At 48.8% G+C, this 9,217-nt stretch overlaps 1 protein-coding gene across 2 annotated transcripts; it reads left to right on the forward strand.

Annotated features, from left to right (window-relative positions):
- Nucleotides 1–3,483: 3,483 nt before the first annotated feature.
- LOC119275784 (putative F-box protein At2g02030) lies at nt 3,484–7,665 on the forward strand. Of its 2 annotated transcripts, XM_037556699.1 has the most exons (4): nt 3,484–3,528; nt 5,781–5,907; nt 6,261–6,449; nt 7,183–7,665. In XM_037556699.1, exons 1-4 carry the CDS (start codon nt 3,500–3,502, stop codon nt 7,264–7,266), a joined length of 429 nt encoding a protein of 142 aa, XP_037412596.1. In that variant the 5' UTR covers nt 3,484–3,499; the 3' UTR covers nt 7,267–7,665. The 2 variants fall into 2 exon arrangements, with proteins under 2 accessions (XP_037412596.1, XP_037412595.1); XM_037556698.1 differs by having other exon boundaries at nt 6,261–7,665.
- Nucleotides 7,666–9,217: the final 1,552 nt, after the last annotated feature.

The raw sequence follows: 9,217 nt of genomic DNA on the forward strand, positions 1-9,217 counted from the left end.
GAGGACACGCGGCAGTCACCTGTGCAAACTGGGAGCACTGGCTGCCTATTTGGTCATTTTTTCGTCTGCAAGCGGACATCAAAGTGACCAAATAGGCCTGACAAACAGGGCCATCTATGTCGTCTGCTAGCAGACGGCATAGCTGGCCATGTGGCAGCTTCCCAGTGCTGCCGTAGCTAAGCTCTTTGTCGTCCGTCAGCGGACGGCAAAGAGCACCGTTAACCCCCTAACGGCTCTCACCCCGCACCACTGCCGTCCGTCGTCGTTGCCGTTTGCTGGCCTCGGATGGCGGACGGCACAATCCTTTGCCGTCCGTTTCTACAAAGCGGACAACAAAGAAGACCTTTGCTGGCACGTGTTCAGTCGGACTGTTTGCCGTCCGCTGGCTGACGGCAAAGGACTTTGCTGTCCGGGATCTGTGCCTTTGCCGTCCACCATGGCGGACGACAAAGAAGCTGATTCCAGTAGTGCAACTAACCGTTGGCGGGAGCGCTCCTCAACTAGTGCTTTTGTTAAAGTCCTAGGTAGAGCGGCATGTCTTTTTTTAATAAGAAAATCAACATCTTTTGGGGAAAAACATCATCCAAATTTTCTTATTGTGAACAAATTTCAAAATAACATACCTGAAAAACACGAACAATTATTCAAAAACTATCATTTTAATTTCAAACATTTGTTGAAATTTCTTATATATATGATGAACAATTTTAAATATATGATGAACAATTCTTTAATACACACTGAACATTATTGTGATATATGCTGAACATTTTTTAAAATAATAATTGAACATTTTTGTGACATTTGTTGAACAATTTTTAAAATACGTTGAACATTTCCTTATATATGCTATGAACATTTTGTAAGTCATGGTGAACTCTTTGTATTATACACAAAAAAGAGAACAAAAATAAATAAACAGAAATAAGAAACCATAATAAAAAATCATAAGATAAATAAATCTGAAATAGAGAAAGAAAAAACTTGAAACACAAAACTGGAAGACAAGGGAAAAACCAGATCAGCAGAAAGCGACTGAAAAAAGAACAAGCAGTGGATGCGCGTACATGGGCTGGCCCACCTCACTCCGTCAGGGAGGAAATCTTCAGCGAAGCCATCGCTACTGGATGCACACAGGCGTCCAGTCCAATAGGATTCGCCGCACGGTCTTTCTTCCGTTCATGTGATTACAATTCCACTCTGATTATTAAGAACTAATTGCACAAACCGAGTTGAAAATTGACATTTGATAGTATTGGAAGCCCCCACCCATAATCATCCCATAAATATCCATTGTCCCAAAATATAATGGGGACATAAAGGGAAACAAAAAGAAAACAGGGAACCAATGAATGCAGCCGGTACTCAGGCGGTAGGCAACAACGATGGTGCGAACGGCGAAGCGCCGTGGACGATAAAGAAGAGCCGCCGTAAGAAAACGATAAGAGCGGCAGCGGCGATGCGCGGCGAGGACAACAACGAAAGTGTAGTCGGCGGCGACGGGTCGGCGATGCGAGAGAGAAACAGATCTTAAAAACAAATCAAAAGTGTATTAGAAAACACTAAAAGTTCAAGGACTAAAGAGAAAAAAAAAGAAAAACCAAAAAGGAGAACCGGAAACCAGAAATCACGGGAGTGCCCCTCCGCCCGACAAGTGTCGCGTGGAGAGCACCCCGGAAAAGTCTCAGGAGCGCTACGCACGTGACACTTGTCGCGCGCGGAGCGTTCCCCAACTAACCATTGGCAGAAGCGCTCGTCAACTTGTGATTTCGTTAAAGTCCTAGGTAGAGTGGCATGTCTTTTTTTAATAAGAAAATCAACATCTTTTGAAAAAACATCAACCAAATTTTTGTGACATATGCTGAACAATTTTTAAAATACGTTGAACATTTTGTTAATATACATTGAACATTTCCTTATATATAAGATGAACATTTTGTAAGACATGGTGAACTTTTTGTATTATACACAAAAAAGAGAAGAAAAATAAATAAACAGAAATAAGAAACCATAATAAAAAAATCATAAGATAAATAAATCTGAAATAGAGAAAGAAAAAACTGAAACACAAACCTGGAAGACAAGGGAAAAACCAGAGCAGCAGAAAAGCGACTGAAAAAAAGAACAAACAGTGGATGCGCGTACATGGGCTGGCCCACCTCACTCCGCCACGGAGGAAATCTTCAGCGAAGCCATCGCTACTAGACGCACACGGGGGGACCTCCTATACGCCGCATATTGCGGCAAATGGAGCGCGCGCCGCACAGGGATCGATGACTGGGCCGGCCCAGTACAACCGAAGTTGAACGCAATACAGCACGACGCAAAACCCCCAAGAAAAAGAGGTTTCTGTGGGACTCGAACAAGCGATCAGGCACTTTTACCTGCATCCAGCTAGCCACTAGTGCTCACGACGGCAGTCAACAAATGCTTAGAACACACGTTTAAGAACAAACAATGGAGTCGGATGATCTTAAAAGAAAGACAATGGAAGCAGATTTGAAACATTTATTCATTTTTTTCACCGTTTCTTGGAAATTATGAACAATTTTGAGATTCCTATTTTTGCAAAGGAAAATATTTATTTTCAACTTGACCAAAATTTATAATTTTTGAACATATTTCAAAAAAATGTAAAGCAACCGTGAACAATTTTAAAAGTCCTGAACATTATTTACAAATGGCGAACACTTTTTGACAAGTACGAACATTTTTTCAAAACATGAACAAATTTAGAATCACCAAACACTTTTTTAGGAAAAAGGAGAAAAACATAACACAAACAAAAAATTAAAAACGTGAACAATTTTTGAAATCCGAACATTTTTCAAAAAAGAAAAACAAAAATTTAAGTTTTTGGATATACAAACATTTTTTGAATTTGTGTATTTTTTGGGAAAGGGAACATTATTGAAATTCCGAATAAATTATGAAAACCATGAACATTTTTTGAATTTCGAACAAAATTTGAAAAACATAAACATTTTTTGAAAATTCTGATTTTTTTTGAAACCGCTAACATTTTTTGAATTGATGATTCTTTTTGTAAAACGGGAATATTTTTTGAATTTGTGAACAAAATCTAAAAAACAAGAACATTTTTTGAAATTCGAAAAAAAATTGTAAATAAACTTGAAAAAGAAAAAAAGTAAAACAAAAAAGGAAACATAAAAAGGAAAGAAACAGAAAAAAGAAAAGAAAAACGAAAAAGAAGAGAAATAGAAAAAAATAAAAAGAAAAAGAAACTAAAAAAGAAAAGGCCGGTTTAGGAACCTTCTAAAAAGTTCGCAAAACCAGAAAAAAACCGGCTGAATGAAACGCTAAAATGGGCCGGCCCAAGCGGCGACAGCTTGCCGCAACGAGCGGCGAGTAGGATTTTCCGCACACGGGCGTCCAATAGGATTCGCCGCTGCGCAGCGTATAGGATCTCCGATGGCCGAGCGAACCAAAACCGCGACGGTGCGAAGGAACTGGGCCAAGGCCCACGCATACGCGCCCTATGCCCTGCTGCGCCAACTGGCGCATAAGGGCATCTCCAGCCGCGCCCCCAAGAAGGCCTCCCTAGGCGATTTTTTCGCGCCGGCGCCGAAAAAACGGCCCAGTCACGTCCCAGGAGCCCGATTTTCGCCGGCTTGGGCCGAAAACAGCGCCGGCGGACCCAGCCCGAATCCGGCGCGCTAGGGGGCGCCCGGGGGCGCCGGGGCGAGTTGTTTTGGCGCGAAGAAGCCGCGGGCCAGCCGCGTCAGCGACTCGGCGCCTCGTCTCCCCCAACGGCCTCGGTTTCCGCGGGGAATCAATGGCAAGGCTGCCGCCGGTCAGCCTTGCCATTGATTCCTCACGGGCGGCGCTTCACGGGACGGCGCCGACGCCTCCCCTCCCTCGCACGCGTACACACGGGCGCGGCCCGACTATAAAAGTCGGCGGCCTCCACTCCACTATCCTGTACCCACACCAGCCCCGCCCGCCCCTCGCTGCCGTCCAGCCCCTCCCTCTCCCTGCCTCTCCCGAGCGCCGTCGCCATGGCAGAACGTTTCCCCGGAGACGAGGCGGCGGCCAACGGCTTCGGCCGCCGTTCGCTCCGCGCTCTGGAGTCCTGGCTCCTGTTCCAGGCGAACATCCCGGCGGCGCCGGACATGCGCGCCGGGCCATCGGGGTGGAGGCTCAGCGCCGGGGGAGTGCCCATTCCCCCGTTGCCCGACGCCGCGGCGAAGCCGGAGTACTTCGCCGAGGAGGTCGAGATCGTGCGCGCGTCCCTCACCGGCGCCCAACGCTCCCTCCCCCAGTACGCCGCCGACAACCACGCGGCCTGGGCGGCGTATTTCGAGCGCCGCCAGCAGCAGCGTTTGGCGTCCACCAACGGCGTGCCGGTGGTCGGCGGGCGGCAGAACAGCGAGGGGCGCCACCTCTGGTAGGGCGTCCCCGGCCGCACACTCGAGGGCGTGCTCATGCACCTCGAGGGCGGCAACGACCCGCCGTTGGCGTACCCCCCGGCGGCGCACCGGCGCGTCGGGCCATGGGCGCCAAGGCGGTTCGGGTCCTCCTCCTCCTCTTCCTCCTCCCGATCCTCGTCGCACTCCTCCGGCACTCCGGCCCTGCTTGGCGTCAAGGCCGAGCCTGCGGCGGAGTCGCCGCTCGGCCGGCGCACTCGCCGCGCCGGCATCGTCATCAACGAGGACGGCCGGCGCGCCTCCTCCTCGTCGGCTCCTCCGCGCTTCGTCAAGCCGAAGACGGAGACGGGGCTGGCGCCGGTGAAGACGGAGCCGGGGCTGGCGCCGGTGAAGGCGGAGTTCGTCGACGACGACACGGCCCTAGAATGGGCGCGCCAAGACTCCATTGCGATGGAGAAGGCGCGCCGGGAGAAGGCGAAGGAGCGCCAGCGTGCCGCCCTGCGCCGCTTCGAGGAGCGCCGACGCGGCCGCGACGAAGACGGAGTCGTCGTCCTATGCGACAGCGACGACGACGATGACGCGCTGCCGCCAGTCCACCATGGCGACGTCGGGTCCAGCCGGGGCGTCCGCGTCAAGGAGGAGAAGGCCGACGACGACGATGGCGGCGACGGCGGCGACGAGTTCAGCCCCTTTCTTTTTTAGATTAGCTTAATATAACGAAAATGGGCGAATTTGGCCGAAATTCGCCATGTTTAGCCTAAATTTAACTACTCTTTGTCATAACTTCGCCGAACGGCCCCTTTTTTCTTAAACACTCGCCTGGGGGCGGCCCTGGGGGCCGACGGCTGGGCGGCGACTCGCCCCCAGGGCCTTTCTTTGCGCCGGCTCACCCCCAGGCGACGCTTTTAGACGCCCTCTGGGGGCCAACGGCTGGAGATGCCCTAAGTATAGCTGGCCAAACAGGCCGTGCTAACTGGGCCGGCCCGGTAGCACGCAGAAACGGCACGGCCCGAGCTAAACGGGCTAGGCCCGGCACGCGGCACGCCATGGGCCATGCCTGAGCCTGAAGGCTGGGCACGCGGGCCGGCACGGCACGGCCCGTTTAATTTTTTTTCAGAATTTTTTAATATATATGACCTAAATTACAGCCCAATAGGCCTAAAATACAGCCCAACAGGCTAAAAATCAGATGGGCCAGCGTGCTAAACGTGCCACGGGCCGGCCCGTTTAATAATCAGGCCGTGCCTGGGCCAGAGAGCCACGCCCGTGGGCCGGCACGGCACGGCCCGGCTATTAAACGTGCCACGGCGGGCCGTGCCGGGCCAGGCACGATTAGCACGGGCTGGGGCGTGCCGTGCCGGGCCGGCCCGTTTGGCCAGGTCTGGCCCTAAGGGCGCCGAAGAGAGGAGCGCTCTGGAAACGCCGCCGCTATCCGCAACTGCGCCTCCACGCGCAAACCCTCTCGAATCTGCTTACAGCCATGTCCAGGCTCCTGGAGGGCGACGACACCAGGCTTCCGGTAATTTCCGCCACACCTTAAATGTTCTTCTATATTTTCACTGTAGTTTTCTTTGAGAGAAGCAAATCATTTTTCCGGATCTGAGTCACTTTGAGCTTTCAGATCTCACGGATTCGTTTGTTTATTACAATAAAAAAGAAAAATCGAGTGAGTTTGTGTGCTCCTATACTAAGACGGAGACCGTGTCCGGGAAGGATCCTAAACAGACCGCGTAGACCGTGTTCGAATTCATCCATCGAACACGCAAAATATTTATATATATACTATGTATATATGTGTTTTTTCGTGTCAGCAAAGCCAGTGCCGAATCTAAGTATATATTTTGTTTTGTTTGTTGCTACATGGACTTGAAGAGGGTTGATGATACCTTTACACAAAAGACGGTTAATGATGCGAGAAAGAGGAAGTGGAGGATGCCACAGAGGAAGCAAACGAAGAGGTCTGGACATCCTGCAGGCGAGGAATTGTTGGACGAGATGTTGTGGGAGATCTTAATCCGGCTGCCTGTGGAGTCGCTGGCTAGGTTCAAGTTGGTTAGCAAGGTCTGGTACACCATTATCTCCCAACCTGTTTTTGTTCGTGCACACCTCCAACGCTCCAAACAGAAACAACATCACAATCCGTCTTCCTTCCTCATCACCCCCCAGATTTATCTAGATTCCAATCCCTCAGGCATTTTTTCCACCAACATCCGTTTCTTCCAGTGGTCTTTACAAGAAGATGATTTGCCAAAAGTAGCAACAAAAGTTGGAATGAGTCATAGTAGTAGCGCAATGCTTCTTCATGGGAGGCACTTCCCGGCTGGCGAGTTTGGGTTGGTGTCCCAGATGGCACACTGCGATGGGTTGGTGCTGCTCCCTACAGACACCAATGCTTATGTCTTCAACCCGGCCACTAGAGATGGCATTGCTCTGCCGAGGAGTCATCACAACGTGTTGCAACGTCCCGTATGCCTTCCCATTGGTTTGGGCCTTGATGTTTCCACTGGCACATATAAGGTTGCACGGTCTTTCTTCCGTTCATGTGATTACAATTCCGTTGCAATGGGGATGGAGGTCATCACCATTAATTGCGGAGAGGGGTCTTGGAGGGAAACCTTGGTGGATCCACCGTACCTTATCCTTTGTCCGCAAACTGCCATACACTGCAAGGGGTGTCTATTCTATTTCATCGATAGGGAAAATCAGCCATGCTCCCCACGGGGGCTGCTTCGTTTCAGCCTTCAAGACGAAACTTTCGGCATCACTCCGTTGCTTAACAACCTCTACCCTACAGTTGAAGATGAAGATATTGTTATCCATGAGCTTGGTGGGGAACTATGCGCTACTTTCTTCTGCAAGAGTATGCAACGAGTATTGATCTCGATGACAAGAGATATATTGGTCCCGGAATGGGAATGTCACTATGTAATGAATGTTTCAGACCAGTGCTTGCCAATGGCCTCACTTAGCAATGGTGGGATTCTTCTACGGAGAGGCCATTGTCTCTTCCGTTATTACATGAAGGATCATGGTGTAAAAGAAAATGACATGTTCGATATCGATGAGCTAAGGTTCCTTGGGCCTAGTGAAGACACATTGGGACATGCATGGGAAAATTTATTTTGGTTCGACCTACTCTATTACACGCCAAGTCTTGTTCCAGTTACTCCTAAGGCGAGCTTACATGCCTCATAAGACCATGTACACTGCAAGGTGTTTAGAGAAGTGCTTGTATAAATAAATTGTTTTTTCCCTTAAGTACCGGTGCTTGTTTCTATAGCAGAGGTGTCTAAGTAAGTGTCTATGCTCAACAAATAAGCAACGGTGCTTAAGAGAAATTGGCTTATTTTTTACGCACCTCTCTAAGCATCTTGCGCTGTTCTGGCCTGATGTGTTTGCTTGTCTGTCTACTCATGCCTACCTATTTAATGGATCATTGAACCTCTCTCGAGGTTTTGTTTCAAGGGAAGAACGTTGAAGATCAATTCTGTTTAATGTTGTATTTGTTTCAAGTGAAGAACGTTGAAGATCAATTCTGTTTAATGTTGTATTGACACTTAAACGATGCTTTGTTTTGTGCATGTTAATTTTCTGCTGTTTCTAAAGAAACTCTGCCAGCTAATCTTATCGTTGTCTTGGGTTGTACTCCCTCCGTCCGAAAATACTTGTCCCAACCTTGTCCCTCAAATGGATGTATTTACCACTAACTTGATGTTAGATGTTAGATAGATCCATTTGGGGGACAAGTTTTTTCGGACGGAGGGAGTAATAGCCAAGGGTGCTTTGCTAGCATCCAGTTTCTAATTCCGTTTCTTTGTCCAGCTCATTCTCTTTTAAATCAGTACAATGTAAATTTATAAGCAGTGGAAAATAGCTGTGAAAAACGGTAGTTGCTGTTGGAAATATTCTAACTACTCCATCCTTAAAGAAATATAAGAGTGTTTACAGCACTACTTTATTAGTAATATAAACGCTCTTATATTTCTTTACAGAGGGAGTAGTTTGCAGAATAAATCCAACCACAGAAAAAGAATGGATGCAGCTCTTTTATCTGTTCTGTCTGGTACGGTGCTATTTTGAACCCCAAACGGCAAAATGTGGAAAGAGAGTTCAAGTATTTAGAAAGAATTATATCCACTGCAATATGCTCCAAAACGCAGCCTTAGCATTTGTCACTATCTGCCCTGATCGAGGTTCATCAGCTCATGTACAGATACACGTGGTCATGCTTCCAAACGATAAGGTCACCCCCCTAAACGACATGGTGTCATACTGGAGTCAGCCATTCAACTGTGCCTGCATCCACTTCAAAACAAATTTGATTAAATCAGACAGATTTCATCAAACACCACGGAATTCACTAAAATTTGGACATAATTTGCCGATATTTTATCCGTTTAACCAAAAAGTTAAAAAAAACCCTAGGAGGCTAACTTGTAGCAGATGGTGGCCTCGTACATGTGGTAGCCTTGGATGGCTGCACCGCCGTCGCTGTTCGTGTTATTGTTGTCGAAGTTAGAGTAGTCCTTCCAACAACGAAAGGGCTCGAAAGCTTTGCCCGGCCGCTACCACGTGCTTGTGGAGGAGTCACTCTACTTCCTCCTTTGCCGTGCGAAGGGCCACCGCCGCCAATGCTGACCCTGACTGTGGTGCCTTGGCGGCGCCCTTGCCCATGCAATTGAGGGCGGAGGTGTCGCTTGGCGACCACTTCTCGCCGATCTTGGCGATCTCTCGTCGAGCTAGCGTCGTCTTCTTAGCAGTGGTGACAGACCGGTCCCTACCCCAGGCCTTGTATTTCCTCATTGCTTTGCGGTCGGTGAAGACGATCC

Source organism: Triticum dicoccoides, chromosome 3B, assembly GCF_002162155.2.
Source record: "Triticum dicoccoides isolate Atlit2015 ecotype Zavitan chromosome 3B, WEW_v2.0, whole genome shotgun sequence".
Taxonomy (NCBI): domain Eukaryota; kingdom Viridiplantae; phylum Streptophyta; class Magnoliopsida; order Poales; family Poaceae; genus Triticum; species Triticum dicoccoides.

What these genes read in the sequence shown, in the direction of transcription:
- LOC119275784 (XM_037556698.1), top strand. Translation starts at nt 3,500, where the DNA reads ATGCCCTGCTGCGCCAACTGGCGCATAAG. An exon ending in TGCGCCAACTGGCGCATAAG is followed by an intron (nt 3,529 to 5,780) that starts GGCATCTCCAGC and finishes TCTGGCCCTAAG; the next exon opens with GGCGCCGAAGAGAGGAGCGC. An exon ending in GCGACGACACCAGGCTTCCG is followed by an intron (nt 5,908 to 6,260) that starts GTAATTTCCGCC and finishes ATGGACTTGAAG; the next exon opens with AGGGTTGATGATACCTTTAC.